The following is a 21362-nucleotide window of genomic DNA, read 5'->3' on the forward strand; positions in this document are numbered from 1 at the left end:
GGAGACGCGTAGACAATAGACCTAGCCGTAGCTCTGGTAGCCCGTTTCGGACACGGCCTTAGCCAGCATGTAGCTGGCTAGCCAGCTGGTGGCGCTCTTCCAATCTTAAGACCCGGAAGCGTGCGACCAAAAACACGTCGCACACAAAATACATATCAAAGTTTGTAGTGAAGTACAGTACATGTACATGTACATGTAAATGGTACTAAAGTACAAGTGTGGTTGGTATCCCGAAATCGAAATCACCGGCAAAAGAGATTACGCGTTAGGTGCGAGTGAGTACGAGTATGAGGGATTCATGGACTGATTTGTAAGCTAAACATGATAAAAGTGATACACATACTTTTAATTCAGCACTTCCATGACTTCGGTTACCCACCGTATACGGGGTTTGTCGTCCCCGTCGTTGGGCGGACGACAAACCCCACGTTATTAATTTTGTTTAGTTGTTTGGTTACACTGTACAGTTACTAGGAAAGTAAACAATATTTTGCTTTGAAACTGTGCTGATTTGTTCTTTGGATCAATGGAATTAAAATGGTTGGAAAAATTCAAGATTGAAAAAATGTCAGTTTGGTCATATGACTGAGTATGACAAAACTGATATGTTTGTGGTTTTCGTCACTTTGAGAAAACACTGGCAAGTTGTAGATTTGCATCCTAACAATTTCAAAAACGCCTGAAATTTTTTTTTTGTTTTTCATTATATTATTTCAACTTCCAAGTACGGACACTTTTCAAGTATAGTTCTGCCCAATGACAACCAAAAGCCTTGATGAGGGGTGAGCTACTGACATAATGTAGCCTAGATCCGGCTTAATCCAGATGATCAGTTCATGGATCAGGGCAAATACTATAGAAGGCATCCATGGAACGCCCTCACAGAGGACACATTTTGTTATTTAGATTTAGATGAAAATGAAGTACTGCAGTGTCTACTCAAGCATATCACACAGGAACAAATTAAAGACCTGTCTTCTGTAAGGGCACTCCATGCAGAACCTCTCTATAATACAGAGTACCGAAGTGTCTACGTCACTCGTACATGTACAACTGCGTGTGTAAAAGGCATTACAGCGAGAATCAGCGCATGAACCAACATGCGCACGTACTCCATTTGTTTGCACTACACTTTCTGGTTCACAGTGACGTCACACTTCAGTACTCTATAGGGATCGTCACAACAAAAAACCTGCTGTACAATGTACATATATAATAAATGTGCAAGCCGATCCAAACAAGTGGGTTGGTTATAGCTCAAGCAGACATCTGGACATACATGTACCAAACAGAATAGGGGCGGATCCAGGATTTTCCTAAAGGGGGTGTGGTCCCCGATTTTCCAATGGGAGGGTGTGAACTAAAGCTGAAATGGTAAAATGCCCGTACAGCATGGGGTGCAGAACCATTTTGTATTCTACATGTGGATGCTCTGTGGTGCAATTTTAGGAAGTACAACCCGTCTTTTTTCGTCCCTCTTTATCTTCTTTTTTATTTATTTGGGGAAAAAGGGGGAGTGTGCACCCTCCATGCCCCACCCCCCACCGATCCCCTGTGAAAGCCAAACTGAGCTAAGTTTGGATGAAGTGCATAAATACGGTGTTTTATACAGCAGCTAGAAGATTCGGAACAGTGATTTTTTTAATTTTGTGTCTTTTTCTTGCAAATAATGAAATTTTTGTAAATAGTGATTTTGTGGGGGGGCATTGGTGTCAGGACATGCGGGCGGTAGATGCAAATCTTCGACTTCTATTCTCATGACCTTAACGGTACACCATTTCCTTCAACAAACCTGACTATAGTGGCATACCTGGGGGGGGGGCATGTTCCCCCATTTAAACTCTGTGAATAAGTCTTCTTTGAAATGCAGCTGCAGTTTATTTTCATGTGGTGCCCCCTTGAAAAAATGTGTGCACCCCCAGGGTGCCCCTAGAAATTTAACCCTAGGTACGCCACTGCCAAGCTGACAGTGGACTGTAAACTGACTGTTTTCAAACACCGATCCAAGTAGCCTAAGAAGTAACAGTGTCTCCTTCCTCATTGTTTGGCTTTTTAGCTGAAGTGAAGATGATGCAGTTTGCAGAGGTTGCAAGTCTGAAGTTGTTTTGCTTGCAACAAATCTCTGAGTTGGTGGCAAGGAATCACATTCACCTTTGTAGTCTGGAAGGTGGGTGGTGAATATGATCGAGAAATGATGATAATGATGGTCTTTCATTTCCAGCGTTTTCAGTTACACGTACAGTACATGTATAATTAAGGTACCCCTAGAAGTACTGGGTAGTTATAGCCGAGCATTACAATGCCAATAGTTCTCGGCGTAACACTTTTACTTCTACTGTAGTACTTTGCAAAGTCCATAGGTTAGATGTAATACCAAGAAACTTAATGTGCATTTGCAAGGTAGATGCAAATCAGTGCCAAACAATATGGTGCTAAACTAAAGTTTCGCCGTCTTGCAGAGAGGCAGAGTGATGATCCCCATGCTTCTAGGGTAGAGGTAACTCAGGAGTAGATTAAGTTGGATAGCTGACAGCTACATGTATTCTCCATTTGTTTCACACGATGCATATTTCAGCATTCCCCTCTCGTCTCCTGAGAGACCTTGCACCTGTGCTGAGCATAGATGACTTGGCGAGACTACATCGGATTCTCTGTGGGAAAGGTAAATCCATATCCTTGTTCTGTTCTCTTGGTCCATGGGTGCTTTATTGCCATTTTTAATAGTTACAGTGTACCTGACTAAAAAGTAATCTGAAGTTGGCTCTTGGTATTTGTTTTTCTCCCATATTTCCCCAGGTATTGATGTGCAACAATACTGGTTGAAGTTTTATCGTCAGGCTTTCCAGGAAGATAGATTGGCGAGACAGTGTTCTTGCCATGACCTCAGTTTGGCCAATGTGGACTGGAGACAGAGGTTTCTTGACAAGAGGTGTGAGCAAGAGCTCCAGAAGTTGGGTCCCTCACCAAGTGAGGGAATAGAAGAGCAAGGTGAGTGATCATTCTGCCTCTAAGCAGATGACTTATTCTACACTTGCGCTCTGAAGTAATGTTTATTAACTGCTGTTAATAAGCCAAGTAAAAAACAAACACGTTTCTTGATCTCACCTTCTTACATTTTCCCGTTTTCTTTTTTTGGGGGGGTTCATTTGTGTTAAATTTCCAACAAAGTTTAAGTATTGATTTTTTAACATGTACACGTAGCCATCTATGCAAGTTAAAAACTTGTGTAATGGTTAAAGACTCAAATATTGGAAGCATGAAGGAGGCTGTTGGCTTTTCTAGATTCCTTTGCCAACGGTTAAGAAATCAATCAATTAAAAAGCTTATAGTCATCTCTATGCAGTTCATATAATTCTTTACACCGAATCGCAGTTTAATTTTAAGAAGTTGTGTTTGTTGATATGTCGTCCACAGCACAAGAGATGTCATACCAATTTTTTGAAATACATTGTAACTTTATAATAGGAACCTCATTAATCTTGAAGTCTCCACTTATTGCAGACACATTGAGTTTGAAGATTCTGGACATTTTAGGGAATCCACTCTCCACTCATGGACCGCTGGATGATTTCTTTCCATCTTTGCTGGTTCTTCACAGTGATCTTCTTCCCTATGTTCAGGTCAGCAAACAAATTTAAATGTGTGTTATTTTCAGTATTGTACCCGAGACCACTTAAGACCTTCTCAAGACCACACGACCAACCCTATTTTCCAGTCTGAATTCAAGTCACAAGCTATTCAAATGAACTGCAACAAAAGCATTCCTTTCCTATTTTTCACCCTGTTACTTGTGACTGGTCTTGTGCATGGTCTTGTGTCTGGTCTAGTGATGGTCTCGACACCAACACTGGTTACTTTGGACAGAGGAGGCTGTGCAACTTTGGGAAATCCTCACACCCTCAGGCATTTTTGCTGCGGAAAAGTTTTGCATCCTTCAAAATTCTCCACTGTGGGCTTATTAATGATACATTAATTTGAATTCAACTTTCAAGAACTAGGTCTTGGCAAAATTGTAGTTGCTGAGTTCTACCGTACTGGATCCTTTTCAAAGTCCTCATTTAAACTTTTGTTTTTATTTGAAGGATCTGGGTGGGTAGGGTTAATGTGCATTGGTCTGCTGATGTTACATGTACATACTTGTATATCAGATTTAATAGCACTGTTCATTTGTTCTCTTTGCAGAGGAATGAGGAGATAATGAAGATTCTACAGAAGAGTTTGAGAGAGCTGGTGCTGACTGACTACCTACCCAAGTATGAGAGCATCTTGCAGCAGTTCCTGGAGTTTCTGATTCATCAGGGTGTCTTGAGAAAGTTCACTCTGAAGCATCCCTTGTGTGAGGCGGCCGCCGAGTTGTTCAAGATCTTCAAGGTGTGTTCTGGAGTGCTGGGTGAGATTGTGGAAAGTGGTGGCGGGCATGTTGCAGTGCCGTGCTGCAGGGAAGAATGCTGCGACCCACTGAGCTCTCACTCGGAATCGATAAGCACCGAGGAGGCTCCTTGTGTCATGCCACAGCTCTGCCAGATACCTCAAGGGGAGGCTGTAGGTTCTCAGGAGGACCCATGCAGTACCAGAGCCCAGTCAAATACAGTCAATCTGGACATCAGTTGTCCCCATGCATCATCTCATCAAGAGACCAACGCTGTAAAATCTGTTCCAAGACCAGTTTATGACAGGCTGTGTTGTTGCTGCTGTGGATTATTCACTGGCGCACTTACCCCAGAATCTGACCTGGATGGCCAAAGTGCTCAAGACGCCTCTCTGTTTTCCCACATTGACCCTCACAGTCATCGGTGCCATAGGACTGCCGACCACTGCATACAGCATCTGGTCTTTTATGATTGTTTCTTCAAAAACCAGTCAGATCACACCCAGATGCTGGAGACTCTGTTTAGCATATGGCCAGGCCTGAGAGAACTTGAATTTGTGAACGCTTCAAAGACTGGTAACTTTGTTTGTGTCTGTGTCAGATTGACACTTTTTCATTGCTGTGTCACCAATGTCAATAAAATTTCTTGTGTTCACTGACCTCACCAACCTGACCAAGAGCATCCTTTGATTAATCATTTGCAGGAAGGTAGTCATCAACAAGCTGGCTTTGTTTGACTTGGTGTCAGTTTTGCCTTCGAACCATTAGCCCATTGCGTGTATCTACAGAGATATTTTGAAATCACTTCCAGATGGCATATATTAATCATAATGAGGTCATGTCCAAAACAGACAGAACAGTAACTACATGTACATGTAAATGATCAGTATAAATGGTTAAACCAGATTTCAAAATGGTGAATTAGGTATTCTGAGAGATTAGTAGGAGGCTTTTTTATTTGTACTTGAATGTATTGCTTAAAGGGCAATTGGTTATGCACAGTGGAAGATTTTTCACTCAATTAAAGAAATGGTACATGTATGTTGAGAAAAGTTGCTCTGACAGTCTGACTTAAAACCAATGTAATTGTGATTAGGACCTACATGTACATGTGGTATTGATATGCATAATGTTTGATGTGGATTATACTTTGACCAAAATAAACCCACTGATACTGTTGCTGTCTTTATGTGAATATCAATTGGAAAACACAGGCAGTGCAATGTGCCTATCTGGAGCCCTTTGTTATAGAACATACTGTGTAAGTTTATAAAGTTTCTACTTGCCTGTGTTTTGTTTGAATTCTTTCCAGGAGGAACGTGGGAGAATACTTGTATCAAGGTTCTTTCAAGACTGATTAAGGGCCAGAGACCCACTCCTTCATTGCAGAGGCTGCGCATTCAGGGGAGCTTTTTTGATGAATTTAGCTTTGTATGCTGGCTGAGTGATCTGTTAATAAGGTTGGTTTCAATTGTCAGAGGTGCTTGTAAAATCTGAGATGCTCTTTGTGATGTTCTTTTTGGCAGTCCCAGATAGCAGTTTCCATGGCTGATGTGAGGAGTCTGTTGTGTTCCGTTTTGTTTGGTTGGGTTGGTCTTGTGGTCGGTCATTGATGTCTGGTCATTTTTCTTCCGTCTCTTGTCTTTAATTTTGTTTCTTGTTTTATTTGTTTCTGTAGCATCCCCTGCACTTCTTCTTTATGTCTCAGTAAAATTGGCTTTTGTGTGGATTCTCATTTCTCCCTTACAGATCAGAGTTCAAGACACTAGAGCTGGAGAGCACTAATTTTCGATTCCTTCTCAGAGACACAGACAGCGGGAGATTCCTTCAGTTTGGCCGGAGGCGTCTGCCAAAAGATGGTCAGCTCGTAGACTGCCTGCTTTTCGTGTTTTTGTGTTTTTTTTTATTTTTGTTGGTGTTTGGTTTTGTTTTTGAAGGGGATCTTCCTCAAATAGACCCATGCACTGTATAAAACCAGTTCCTAATCCACTGCACTTTGTGCAAAATTTGGTCGAAAAAACATGCTATTCCCCCATTTGTTTTGCACGCAAACACAAAGTCTGAGAAGTCTCTGGCAGTTGAGCATTGTTTTTTATGTTCAACTTAAATTTGGCTGCTGCTGTTGTGGAGCAAAAATCACTCCCTGGGTGCCTGCTAGAGTATTGAAAAATATGGGTTTGTGATGAGAAATGCTACTCAAATGTTCAAATGAAAGCTCAAGCTTTAATAAGTCGGTGTTTGTGGCATTTTGCTGTGCCTCATCAAATGTTTGCTATCATATCTTGTCATCTCAAAAGTTGAAGTTTTCCGTTAATATACTACCATCCACACATGTTGTTGGGCCTCATATTTATCAACAGTGTGTGGGGCTCTGCAGCTCTGAATGCATCACAGTGGTTCATCCAGCCACCTGTTCACCCGTCTTGAGATTATAGGCAAAATTCACTGATCATGAGGACATGTACAGGCATTTTTTGTCTCATACAAAAGCAGAAATGAAATATTCATATTTTCCGAAACTTAAACGTGAAAAATCATTTTTGGCCATGTGCATCTTGACATGTACATGTACTTTAGAATGCAATTTTTCTGCCCAAGCTATTTAATGTTTTTCATTTTACTGCTTGTTTTTGTTTTCAGCGCGGAATAATCAGTTGCAAATATAAACATTGGGACATTTGATTAAGTATCATATCTTCAAATAATCGGCACAGCCCTATTTATTACTTTCGTTGTGATTTATAGTTTGATCCTGTTCTACTCATGCCCTTTGGAACAGTTTTCGCTCACATGAATGTGGTTGATATAAAGTACCACCAGTTGGTTTCCCCTCACTACCTGGAGTGCGCCCTCTTGCAGCCAGATTGTACCATCACCGTGCTAAACCTGGAGTACTGCCAGCTGAGGACACCAAAAGTGGACAGCCTTTTCATCCATGCAAAAGGTAATTTCTAATTTCATTTTGTCTCTTTTTTTTCTTTCTGGGTAGTGGAGAAGGGTGTTCAGGTTATGAATGCTAAACAATCTTTGTGATTAACTGATCCTCATTTGTCATTGTTCCTGTCTTCGTGTTACTTGGTTTTTTAACAAGCATCAAACCATCGTAATTAGTGGACTATATTAAAGGCTGCTATGGTGGTTTATGGAGCATAATGGTTTAACCACTTCACTCCGGGATTATTTCACTATTGACTGCCGACTATGAGTATACTTGTACATGTAGTAACAGGTGTACCGCATTCTGCCAAGAGTATACTTGTAAGAAATGAAAGGCTTTTGTATTGTAAATTGAATATGCTGGCATCACTGAGAACACAACAAATGCGCTGCTGGCAGTGTGGAGGACATACCCCTGTATAATGCTCATGTTCAGACAGACACCGAAAAGGAACCTATTAAATATGCACACCTGCAAATTTGAATTCCTAATGAAATTATGCATGGCAGTCAATGTGTTAATGTTTTGGGGGCTAGGGGAGTGTTTAAATTGATGACATACCATGGTCACAGACGTTCAAGTCAAATTCAATGAGCAATGTTGTTGACTGTTGAGTGGATCTTTTTCCGTCCAGAAAGCAAATGTCTTCGTGAATTGAGTGTGGTGCGTAATGGATATTGCCCTCACATGAGTCATTACACTCCAGCTGGTTATTCTGGCCTGGCCCAACTCATGCAAAGTGGCCATCTCACCAAATTGAATTTGGGTGGATGTGGTTTTGCATTGACAGGTATGTCTGGATTTGGATTGTTTTGATAGGGCTGTGGTACATGTGTGCTGCAAGTGAAATATTCAGATTTTGGGTTCAAATTAGGGAAAACTTTAAGGACAGATACAGAGGAATTGCAGTTTAACTGTGCAATTTATTTCTGTGAACTACCTTGCCCATGTTGGTGGTTGTTTTTTTGAGAAGCATGTTGAGTAGCCAGTAAAATATGATGTGAATTTAATGAATTGATTTGTTTTATGTAGGGATCAACCGATGATCAGATCAGACATCGGATCGGGCCGATGTTCGGCAACATCAGCAAAACATTGGACATCAGCAAAACAAAATTTGACCTTCCTTGACGATTTGATGGTGTCAATGTTAAAATGAAAAAGGAGCGCATTCTGCAATCAATTTTGGCAAACACAAATCTCATATCTTTTATTTGAGCATTCATACAAACTCAGGTTTTTTCAATTATGGTGATAAATTAACAATTATACCATGGGTAGACTTATGTAAAGTATCCCCAAAAATTACATCTGTGCGATCCATGCTGCAACAACTCGAAGGCACAGTTAGTGTACAAGTGACATTTTAAGGGAGTACGCTGGTTTTGTGTTGTTAGGGGCAAGCTTACATCCTGTTAAGGTTGCGTTTTCAGTTATTGTTGGAAAAACATTAGATAGGATTGGACATCAGCCAAGGTTCCGATTAAAACATTGGACATTGGATCGGCAGTTAAAACCTGTATCAGTTGATCCCTAGTTTTATGTAGGTTTTCTGAAGTGTTTGTTTTCTTCTAAAGTCACATTCTGTGTTATATTAATAATGATAAATACATGTATAATCATAGGCAGAGATCCTGGGGGTGAAAGGGATATATCCCCCCACTCTTGGTGGGGATATTACCAATGTAATCATCCCCCCCCCCAATTTTTCAAGTTACTGACTGTATGCACACCTGTAGCCTGCACCACCGGTGCTGCACTTGCCAGTGTCACAATCTGACCTGGAATAGAGGATGTACTGAGCTTTCAGTTCCCCCGCATGTGACAAAAAATCTCTGTCCATGAATATAATTATAATGAAAACTTATTCACTGTAAATGAGACCTTGAGGTGCAAAGCATCATTATTAGCATTGCTCAACAGGCCTAGAAACTGTCCTGAATACCATCTCAGATTCCCGGGGAGTATGCAGCTCAAGGTTGCCATTTCAGGCACAAACAGCTGATCAGACACAATAATCTCCTGTATCTGCCCTTCATAGACATGAGGAGCCCATTGACATCTCTAGGTGGACAGGGGGAGAGAGCAAGAGAGGGGGTGAGAGAGAGGGAAGGGAGAGAGAAGCAAGTACGGGTAATTTGTAACTTGCCCAAGGACACAACAAATGCTCATGGCTGCAATCAGCCTGAAGTAACCACGATACCCCATGTCCCAAGTGCTAGTGTCAGATACTTTGTTTTAATTCCACATTTCCCTTGGTAGCCAGAGGCAATTTTCATGAAATCTGCTGTGACACTTTTTTTTTCTTACTTAGGTTGGGCCCATGCCACAGATTTCGTGGAAGCCTTGCGCCTTAACTGTTCCCTTCATCAGCTTCTTCTGGCAGCCAATCATTTGAGTGAGTACCAGAATACACTCTGTATGGAGGGCACTTGTTGGCATAAATGTCAACAGTGCACATTCTTGTGTCAAGTTACATTTAATTCCACTGAAGTACAGGCCCAATGTCATAGCGTTTTGATTAGTTCATGGGACAAACATGGAATATTTGTATAACAAGGCACACAGTAGAATGTTTATGCTTAAATTATTGAAGAAATTTCACTCACCAATTTCTGATGTGTTAACTGTGGATAAAGGTTATATTTGTACATAACTGAGTGTTCTCTTTCTTTGTCATTTTGGGATACGTCAAAGCTGATGAGTGTCTACATCTGCTTGCCACTGCCTTTGTGAATTCCTTGCCAGAAATCAACAGTCAAGCCTCCAACCTGTGCCTAGACATCAGGTGAGCGTGTAGGTGTACGTCTCGGGGGGGGGGGAATCTGAGAACATGTTTCTTGTTGAGAGAGCTTGCATATGTATGTATTGCCTTTGACCCCTCCTTCCCCCTGCACACAACCTGTATGCAGCTTCTTCAACCCCTCCCCCCTTCATGCGGACATACTTCATGGACAGTGCCTAACCAAATTCCTCGTCACTTTATAGCTTCAACAGTGAAATTACCCATGACGGGATGGACGAGTTCAGCCAAGCATTCCTAGCTAGCACCAAGCAAGGCCGCCGAAGCAGCCATCTCTGCCACCTGACATTGACGAAGGAAGAAGGGGAGAACAACCCTGGTGTGCACTGGGAGCTGGCCGAGTTGATGAAATTGACCGTCAATCACGAGGCGTCCCTCGATTGGCCCCTTGCTTCTGACCGCGGACACATCTCGGATTATAGAGGCTGGATGATGAAGCATCAGTCACAGATTTCTGGTTCACAGCTTTGAAGGTTTTTTGGGCCAATTTCTGGCCACCACTAAGTGACACTAATAGGAGAAGCAACTCGTATCAATGGGAGCCATGTCTACTGTTTTTAACCCTCCTTTAGTTTTGCAGCGCAAATGTGCACAAATGCCCACAGTCACTGGTGAGCATGTATTTTCTATATGGAATTCAAACATGCACAGGTTCAGTGTGTACACAGTAGATTGCCAGCACAAAATGACCCAGGGTCTTTTGTGCAGTCCTCTTCTTTGCATTTGGTTTACTGCACAATTATGCACATGAAACAGTGAAGCACAGTTGTTGGGCAGCACAAAAGGGCAATCTGATATTCCTGTGAGGGACTGTTGGTGCAGTGCACAACACAACACAACACAACACAGCTGTGCTTCTTTGAGGTGTTTACCAAGTGATCCAAAGAGTGACTTCAGCATAGGAAGGTTAATGTGCATTCATTAACTACATGGGAAATGTGAGGATATAGAATCTCATATAAATTACAGCTGCAGGTAGGATGAGGCAAGTGTTCAGTTTTAAATGTGGGAGGAAAATCCCAGATAAAATTCCAGTGGAAAACCCAAGGAGTTAACTGGGGTCTGAATAGCCAATCCATGTCGGCCAGAATGAGGTTTAAACCCGGATTCTTGAGAAGGTGGAAGCCAAGGGAAGTGCCATTACTCCAACCTGGATTCTGGGAATCTGGGACTTTGAATTACACACAATAATCACATTCTATTGTCCAAGGAGTGACATTTCTGGGCGAGGGCAGAAAACAATTATGCGTTGACATTCATGTTTCAAAGTCATTGAATATTTTAAATCCAAGAAGCTTTTATACAAATAACCATACATAGGTTGTGATATGACAAGCTTCTTGTAAAACAACTACAGACAGCTATTTTCTGTGTTTTAAAAAACTTGTCCCAAATTGAAACAAATCTGTTGCGATTTGAGTGTTGATGAGTTGGTTGTGATACGTGTCATACGTTAAGTTAAGTGTGCGAAATATATATTTATAAATGAGTGATCCTTGAGTTCTCAAAGTGCCCCAGCCGGGTCAAGGGGTCATACTGAGATAAAATTTGCAACTTGAATTTGAACTGTTCAAAGCAAGAGACATCCACTCATTATCTGGCCTTTATTTCACATACCACGTGACTGAAGCCAATGTACTTCTACATGCCACCATTTTTCTGAATTATTTGCAATGGCATCAAATTTCCTTTGCACCCCTCAAGTTAGCTTCGATTTTTGTCCATTGCATTGTGGGATACTTCTCCAATTAGCAGGCTTGGTGGGTTGGTCACTCAGGCCAGGCCAGGCCATGTAAGCACAGAAGTCATATGAATGTGAAAGCAAATGCAATTGTCCTTACCCAAGTAATAAAAAAGGGAAATAATCATACACATTATAAGACAAAACCAAGTGAAATGATGCTGTGCTTTATTGCCAATAGTTGCTTCAATGCAAGGTTTGGGCAAGTATGTGGCATTTTGCCCATTATTTAGCTTAGAGAGATTGATCAGCACACTAAAAGAATCCCTGTGTTTTTGCTCATTGTGTCATTCCTGTATCAAAGTTTCAACAAATGCGTCTCAGCTCAACATTGTAACTGTGTGGATACATGTCCAAAAGCCATTGTCTAGTGCGTCACATCATATAAACAGTTGTGGATAACATTGAAAGTATACTGTTCCTTCCTAACTGAATGAGTTTTAATGTTAGGCAGTAACGTATACCATTTGATAAACTTAAAACTAAAAGCCAAGCCTGAAGACTGGTTCATTAGTCGAGTAAATGTGGAAGGAAAGCAAATTTGATGTCACAACAGATTTGCAGCAAACTTTCAGTCAGGTTGAAATGTGTTCAGCTTTTGCAAATTTGCAGTGGGAATATTTTATCTGATTTTCACAAATTTGCATTTTGGTATGCTAATTTACACCAAGTATGATACAGCCTTAATTTGTACGTGTATTTTGCTGCTTGCAGGCACCTCTCAGTCTCCTCAGTCTGGTTGTCAGAGGTCGTAGGTTGCCACAGAGTTGTCTTGACCTGGCACCCTCCAGACCTGAATGGTCTATGCCAGAGCATTGGCAGGGCTGGAAGTCGTCAGTACTAATAGTTACGAGATCTTTGATGATGGACGTCAGAAACAACTTCTTACAAATGCCCCATCTTACAAAGGTAAACGTTTTTTCCCTAAGTTTGAATTTCATCTAAGACATTATCAAGACAATATTGTGTATGTCCTATTGGAATTCTGTTGTGTTTCCAAAAGTTTTTTAATAATAATAGTTTATTCAGACAATTTACGAAGTATAAACACAGAGATATCATGCCCGCGATGCACAAAAAAAGTTGAAAATTTTATACAATAAAAGACATTATATCTTAAAATAAATGCACAGACAGGATGAACAAAATCAGTAAAAGGCTGCCAAGGAGAAAGATCACAAAGTGAATTCAAACACTGTCGCCAAAAGGGCTTCTAGGTCCATTGATATCTTCTAGGCCCATTTTACAATACTCGACTCTGTAAAAGGTTGAACATATTTCAAGTATCCTCAATAAGTTGCCACTTTTGAGGAAAAGATACAGATGCATGTATAGTTCTGGTGGAATGTGGCACGCGGGCAGCACTGTTACTGCTTCTGTTGGCCATGCACTCTTTCTTTGCTCTGTCTTCCCCAGAGTTTTGTCAGTTTGCTGTACCTAATTATAGTTACTGTTTATGCATTTCTGTTGGTAATGACAATTTTCCACTTCTTAATCTTCAATAAGGTCGTCTTCTTTTAATTGTGATTGCATTTGTGAAGCTCTTTCCAAGTAAAATGGTTAAAAAATGCATGTTGTAAGATAAGCATCCACAATATTCAAAGTTTGATTCTCGGTCCTAGTAGAAACAGTTGTTTGCTTTCTGATGTGCTAATTTCTGGATGCTTTTCAATCAGTGTCACACCTCACAATAAGCTACGTACTTTTTTCTTGCCGGACTCTAGTAGAACTTAACATGTACACCATTCAGTCATTTAGTATCCAGCCTGTCTCAACCACAGGCCATGCTACCCCTGTCATCACTGTGAGGTTTATGAGGACCCTGGCATCCTCTCATCATTGTGGTCAGACTCCCTGAGGATGGTCGGCCGCGGTGAAGGCATGTCAGATGGATCCGCTGTTTTCGGCAAGGAGTTGCAAGAATGACTGGTGAGTCCATTCACCTGTTCACTAACTACTGCATCTGAGTCTTTTCAAAAGCGGCAAAGCATTGCTGATTTGTTGCGCATTGTTCATTTTCAGTACTCAGGCCTGAGACTCCCCTCACTAAAGCATAGGTTCGTATACATATAAAGTGGCACTACGAGCATGCAGCCCCGATAATAAATTTATGGTTTATAATGCGTGCATAATTGCAGACTTGCCACTGAAAATACAAAGTGTCTTTGCACCAGCTCACTGTGTAGACTGCACTTAGTAATTCCTATGACCACTGCAGTTCTGTGAGGAATATATCAGCTCCAGTCCCATCAATTCAACTTGACCCATTACAAAACTTGACCCATTACTATCAGATGCTATACATAAACTCCTGTAAGCATGGTAAGAAGTGAAGCAACTGGTGACAAAATGCCTTGCCTTGGGACACCAGAAAGTGTTTATTGTCGACTGGGTCATAGAAGTGCCACATAAGGAAATTAATATGTGCTCGGCCGGTCTTAAACACTCATTTCTGGCTCTGGAGAATGGATGCGACTAATGCCTGAGTCGCAGACGAGGGCATTATCAGCGTTCACTCTCCTGTGCCGGTCTTAACCGTTAGTTTAAGACTTGCCAAGCACATATTTATTCCCATTCACAAATACCTTTTTTTTCAGTCAGAGAGTCAAAAGAAGAATAAAATTCCAATGATGTTGCTCTAGAATTTTACTTTCATTTTTCCAAACACCCCCATCCATTTAATGGTATATTCCTTGTGTAAGTTGTCCAGAAGAATATATGGACTTGGTGCACATGTGGCGTTTTATGCGTACTTCGTCGCGCACATAGCTCTTTACCAATAGGGAGGGATTAAACTGTCTCATATCCAGGTGCCAGAGCATTTTCAATGCAGCAGGCATTATCAATTTCAGCGGGCATCATGGTTACATTTGCATTGTTGAATAGCGAAACTGAGGTATTTATGAATGGGGAATAAAGCAATTCTTAATGTGGTACAGTTGCATTTAGAGACTGCATTTCTTGATAAAAGTTGCCATACAGCATTCATGTTGTGTACTATGGTTGTGACCAAATTCAGAGATTTATCTTTGCTTAGAAAGCGCAAATTTGACAATCACCTCTTAGATATTTTTCATCCCTTTTTTTTCTGATGCAGTTCATTGCAGTGTACAACTTCAACCTCATTTGACAGTCCCTGAATCATTATCTAATCAACAAGCTAGCCTCGGAAGAAGGAGAAATAATCCTGGTCTATGGCACCATCATCAGGCCAGATGGATGGACAGGAGAAAGGTGAGGAAAAGGTTCTGGAAATCAGTTTCATTGGAAAGTCAAGCAATACTGTGATATTATGCATCATTCAGGAAGCAGGCTGAGCTCAGTTTCATGGGACATGAATATGGTTGTGAAAATGTTGTAAAAAACTCAGTTAAAACCAAATTTCAAGCATTAGGTCGGGGGAATTTAAATATTTTTGGGGGAGGTCATATTTTATGAAATGAGAAAGGGGACAATCAGAAAAAGTTGGACTTTGGGTATAAAGAAATTCTAGATATTTTGTTTGTAAACTTTGAAGGAAACATGGAACGGTTGTGATTCAAAAAACAAAAACATAAAAACTGTACATATTCCCATTATAAAGGTTTGCTAAATGTTTTCTTGTAAGGTGCCTAAGAAAGCACAGTTGAACACAACTAGCTCCTACATTTTCTGTGTACTTTTACTATACATTACATATTTGCTTTAAAGAGAAGAAAAATATGTAGGACTGCTGATAATAACTCCAAGGTCAAGGAAAACTGTATTCATGATGGAACAAAGCATAGCCATCAGGTGGCACAGTCTGTATCATTTGAGGGTAGTGTACAGTGCGTATATGTATGTTGATGTATGCACTGGTGGTCATGTAGACTGGCTGCCAATTGGTCCAGGCAACACTGGCAACTCTGATGTAGAAAACTTTGCACAATAACTGCTACAAAGCCGGAAGATCTGAACTAAAAGAAATCACCATAGCTGAAATAAAATATGCAGATACACCCTGGCATTTGTTACCTAATTTGCAAGAATCTTTGATAAATATCTTGCTTGTTTTGATCATTTTCAAAAATTATTGCCCGATATTTTGGTGCAGACTTTGGACATATGTCATGTGCTTCCATTGCTACTGTATTAGAATGGTTCCTGACACGGCCCATATTTAAGTGCCATGTTACCAGCAGGAACAAGTGTATCCGTACAGTGCTGTCGCATGTGATTTTAAGCAATGACTCAAGGAAAACATGAAAGGAGATAAAGATATATCTAAGAAATTTTTAACTTTTATTTTTAGGTGCATGTAATGGGCTGAAAATCCTCACATCGAAACATTTGTGGGGCAGGCCACCCATGTGTCTGAATGGGCAGGACAAGTTAAGCATGGGTGCATCTGTGATTGAAAATTGCTATACTGAACAACTGCTATAAAGGACCACTATACTGACTGCTAAAGTAAACATTTTTGTGGACCCCTTTGTATTTGGTCTAGGGGTATTCCACTGTATAAACTGTAGGTCCTAAAACAACTTAAATCTGGATCTGAAAAATTCCAAATATCATCCAATTTGAATTGAAGAGTGATCGTTTTTTAACAGGTGCAAAACAAGAGGGGTTCATTGGTCCCGTCCAACTTCATTGAAGAGATTTCAATGTCTGAATTACATTGTGGTAACAAGGTGAGTCACAATTTGACCATTGCCTTGTCCATTGATTGAGAGTTGACTTTCAGTGCACACTAACTGTTAGTTTTTTGGCAACTTCTGCATTTTTCTGCTTGTAAAAATAACACTTCAAATCGTAGTCAGAGGGAACAAAGTCCAGTTGAGTATTTCATAGGTGTGAAATCACATTTTATTGAAGCTTTACTCCACAAGTGATGACCTTTTTTGAAGTTTTAAAATTGTGGGGATCTGTGATTTTTTTCTTGGGGGGGGGAAGTCAGGTAACACGCTAAGGAGACCTTACATATTATGTTATGCTCTGATATATGGACCTATCTTTGTGCGGGAAAACTGCCTGTAACGTGTAGACAAACGGAGAATTTAAAAAAATAGCAAGCAGTAGAACAAGAACTCTTGCCTTTGTGTAATGAAAAAGAAGCTGATTGGCAGTGTTAGTATTCCAAAGTGCATCAATTAAGGCCCTACTGCCTTGAAGAAATTGGTGATGAACCATTTGGCTTTCGCAAAGATGATTCAACATTTTGACCCTTTGAGCCCTAAAAGGGAACTGATGTTGGATCTTAATAGCACAAAGTTCTCCATGTATTGTACTCAAGGTGCCTTCACCAGTGTAACCCTTTATTATTGGACCTACGAAAGCATTGCAGAGACGTTGACCATCAATGTGTCTGAAATGGGCATTATTGTTTAGGTTAAAACCCAAAGGAACTGGCAGAATGTTTGGCTCAGCCTTGGATACATAGAAAATGTAATGCTGCCACCATGGTTTAAATGTAAATGCCTCAGGCTTCCTTCCCAGGTTCCCTGTGTGCCTCCTTGATAGTGTTGTAAATACACTTTCAACTTAAAGGATTTCACCTAAATGCCTGAGGTGAAAATCTTCAGCCAAGACAATGCTCGCTATCATTTTGCTTAATGATGCCACTCTTCAAACGTGTTGATGTGGAACCTGTCCTGTGCGTAACACCAAGACTTTTTGGGAGCCAAGAAGGTTCTTTCCGAACATCAACAAGTCTGAAAAAGGTATCCTCGTTCAAGTGGATGACATTCAAACCATTTCTTAGCAGTCATATCCTTTATTTTCTCAGAAATCACAAAGGGATGGAACGGTGACACACATGGCCACGGACACTGACCGTAATGAGGAACAACAGAGCGTTCCCGAACCCCGGCCACTAAACCGCCAAAGAAAAGCAGGGAGGAACACAAGCGACATGGCTCCTCAAAAGTGTTCAAAGTCTAGTGCCGGTTACAAATCAAATTCAGAAATTGTAGAACTTAGTTTTTGATTTCCTTGCCCTTTTCATTTATCACCAGAATGCATGATTCTTGAAAAGAAGTATGTTGCAGTTGCAAGCTTGAAGTTTGAAGAGCAGTACTGTTTTAATGAAGAAAGTGCCTTCAGGTTCAGAGTAAAGATGTTGTGTGCAGTGTAGAACACAAAAAAGCTGTTTGAATTGTTCTGATAGTTTCAGTGTTTTTTGTTCAAATTAAGACAAACTTGCCTTAGCTGTTCATTGAATGTTACCTGAATGGGGCCTTACAGCTCCAAATGAGAATCGCTGGGGGGAAGTATTTTGAGAGTCAAAATATTTATTGTGGTTTTTATTTCCAAATTTGTTTTGTATGATTGGTTGCAACATGGATCTCTCTCCCTTGGTAAACATGTCTCAGTTACAGGAGAATTGGGATAACCAGTGCTGCGTTTATGTTGCACTGTTTCATCACAGTTCAGTCAATTTCTTTGTTCATTTTTTATAACTGCATATACTATCGGGGCACCTAGTCAGCCCCCCCCCGCATTGGTTTATTCAAGGGTTTTCCTCTGGTTGTAGAATGTAAAGGTGGCTGCCATGCAGAACCTCTAAAGTTGTAAGTCACCGTCTACCCCCATCTCACCCGACCTCACCTTATCCTGCCCTACCCACACCCCACACTAGAGAACTAACCTCAGAGGATCATGTGACCATGGACAATAGCTGCCATTAGGCTTCAGAAGTTTCATTGGTCAGTAGCTCGTATGTTCTTGTCTGATTGGCTGAGATGATTTAAAGAAAAGATGTGTGTTGCTGAATATCTCTGTCTGTTTGCTATTTGAAATTATTGTGATTGGCTCATTCTTGTGCAAATGTTTTTCACAGCAGAAGGCTGCTTCAGTGCAGTGACAGTGGCTTCTGTGACTTATTTGAGTAAGAAGGTAGTGATCAGTCCAGTCATCATGAATTACTCTTGGCTACAGGGGTTGCTTTCAGGAAAAACGTGAATAGATACAAAGTTTAAAAGGGATATGGCCCACTGTATTCAGACCAGTGAATAGGAACAAGTCCTTTTATTTAAAATCCCAGTTGGGATTTTTGATATTTAATTCCCAATTTGATATTCAAGGTGGCAGATTAACTTGAAAGCCAATTTCCAGCAGGATCTGTCCATTATTCAAGAAATATATTTATCAGAAAACCTGAAAAGTTTTTTTTGTCACAATGAATACATGTACATGCACTAGATACCCTCCTGAAATATAAAATGGGAAAACTGCAAAATCCTGTTCGTATTAAAATTGTATAGCTTGGTCTGTCGTGTAGATATGTGTGCATCTCGTGTGTGAATTAAATGAGTTTAGTCAGTTTGTGATAATCTTTTGTTCTCAATGATGCAATATAAATTGTGTGTGTTTCACTCGTATAAATGTTGTTTGCCAATGGCAAAGATTCATTGCATGTACAAAATGTTCAGTGTGAAAGAAAATATGGAGAGGCTCAACAAATTACATTTTCTTGATAATTTAAGTTTAGGTAGTGTGTATATACTGCGGTAGCTAGGGAAGTGTAAAATTTTAAAAAGTAGTTTCTTCTCTGTATGCAAAGTACAGCTCTATGCTGAGTAGTAATGTATGCCTCAAATTGGATTCGTCAGCTTAGAATATATTCTGAGTTGCTTTCCGCCCTAATGACTAAGTGCAAAATGTTTCAGTTGTTTGCATTAAGTATATATGCACTCAGGTGATATTTCCAGTAAATGCAAATCGTGGAGATGGAAGTTTGTCTTTAAGGTTTTTAAGGGCACAATTGAGTTGTCATTATTTAGGCATAATCTGTCAGATGACGGGCAAATTGAAGCACCTGTTGACGTATACTTCATCTTTCCCTCTTAAACTCATATAATGCAGATGTTCTTTATTTTAAATAACCATCAAAATAATTGTAAATAAATCCTTTGTAAATTCTGCTATGCACTTAGGATGGATTGACGGATGCCTGGGGACGCCTGTTTTTGTAAAATCTTTTTGCTTATTTATTGGATAATAAAATTGAGGCACATATATAGTTTATTTGTGCTTTGTTCCTTTAAATGTTTCTAATTCTGTATATTGCCACTGTTGACAAATATGTTCGTACAGAAGGTGGTGCATAAAATCGTGGTACAGATTAGCAGGTTTTTCCATTTCCATTTCAAGAAGAATGTCAACGGGTAAAATTATATAAGCAGATTAACAACTCCACTCACAAGCCGCAGTTGCGGCAACTTCAGATGCGGCGCGGCCTTGTACCAAGACTTCCCAATTTGAAATTCACAAGAACGGATCCACAACCAGTTTTTCGAGAGACGGGGAGAGGGCGGAGGCAAAAACGTGCGAATTTTCATTACTTTTTGTAACTTTTCATTATTTTTTTGAGGATGAGGCTAATCTGGTGGCCTTTGTAACAAAAATGTGGAAGGAAAGAAAGGAATGGAAAAGAAACGATCTAAGTCACCTTTCGTTGTTTATTTTTCCAAAACCAAGAGAAAGTTCCCATTTGAGGACCATGGCCTCCGTTGGCATCTTCCAGGATCCACTCTGCCTATGTGCACAAGTTAAACATGTTTTCCTTCCAGTACTCCCCTTGACAGTTGCCATTTTCCCCATTTTTATCCGGATTTCCATTACAAAAACATCCCGGGAACAGAAGTTTTCCGGCCTCACGGCCAGAGACTCGCATCTATCGCGCAGCCTGAATTCAAGACTACCATTTAAGTCTGGTTCCTGATTGCAGTAATTGCATTAATGAATAAGAAAAAGTGAGCATAATTTACCGGTAACTAACTAATCGTCGCATCGCACCACTTCATAGCACGTGTTACCGAATGTGAACAAAATGAGGATGGTTTTGATTTGGGATGTAATGTTGGAAATTTATCAGTCAAACTAACGGGAAGAAGTTACATTTGAGAAGGACCTGACAGCTTACATGCCATGGAATTAAATGCGAGAAATAAATGGACGTAGACAGAACTTCAACTTCAGGAAAAGGATGAAACGGAACGGATGGCTTTCTGTTGCACTACCTTGGAATTCTCTTGCATCAACTGCACTAGAGGCCGTGATGGACCTTGGAGACAGTCTTGCGCATGGTTTACACTTATTTTCACGGTCGGACGTCCAGGAACACAGCGAGAATTAATCGTCAGTGAAGAAGGTAGTCAAGAGGGCCATAAGAATATTAGGTAACAAAATTATTATTGATTAAGTGGCAGAGAAAATCCAGTAGAGCCTTGCCAATTCTTTGAAGCTGCTGCAAAAATGTTTGCAGTTGCAGAGACGGCACACAATTATGCATATTATTTTTTTCAGCACTGACTATAGCCTATATGTATTATTTTGTACTAGGTGACGTGAAGACTGACACTTTAACATGTATGCCTAATTATTAGCCTGAGGGCCTAGTTGGTTAACCTGCAGTTTTGCAGGTTGGAAATTTGCAATATATTGGCTTTGCGTTGAGGCGTTTATGTACATTGATTTCTCGAAAACTATGATTTTTAATCTATGGACTTGTGAAGGTACAACCATCTAAAATATTTATAGCAAAGCT

At 40.4% G+C, this 21362-nt stretch overlaps 1 protein-coding gene across 5 annotated transcripts; it reads left to right on the plus strand.

Moving 5' to 3' along the window:
* The first annotated feature begins 124 nt into the window (after positions 1 to 124).
* On the plus strand, positions 125 to 19831 carry LOC110987233 (uncharacterized). Of its 5 annotated transcripts, XM_022249787.2 has the most exons (18): positions 127 to 275; positions 2057 to 2167; positions 2576 to 2662; positions 2797 to 2988; positions 3502 to 3620; positions 4183 to 4945; positions 5682 to 5829; positions 6119 to 6228; positions 7149 to 7313; positions 7942 to 8097; positions 9622 to 9705; positions 10005 to 10095; positions 10296 to 10721; positions 12566 to 12760; positions 13633 to 13780; positions 14949 to 15085; positions 16426 to 16506; positions 17601 to 19831. In XM_022249787.2, the coding sequence occupies exons 1-13, from the start codon at positions 200 to 202 to the stop codon at positions 10579 to 10581; spliced, it is 2388 nt and encodes a 795-aa protein (XP_022105479.1). In that variant the 5' UTR covers positions 127 to 199; the 3' UTR covers positions 10582 to 10721; positions 12566 to 12760; positions 13633 to 13780; positions 14949 to 15085; positions 16426 to 16506; positions 17601 to 19831. The 5 variants fall into 5 exon arrangements, with proteins under 5 accessions (XP_087000360.1, XP_087000362.1, XP_022105479.1 ...); XM_087144234.1 differs by having other exon boundaries at positions 125 to 269; positions 10296 to 12760; XM_087144233.1 differs by having other exon boundaries at positions 10296 to 12760.
* The last annotated feature ends 1531 nt before the right edge of the window (positions 19832 to 21362 follow it).

This window comes from Acanthaster planci, linkage group LG12, assembly GCF_054643075.1.
Source record: "Acanthaster planci isolate LZ-2023a linkage group LG12, COTS_SCS, whole genome shotgun sequence".
Classification (NCBI taxonomy): Eukaryota; Metazoa; Echinodermata; class Asteroidea; order Valvatida; family Acanthasteridae; genus Acanthaster; species Acanthaster planci.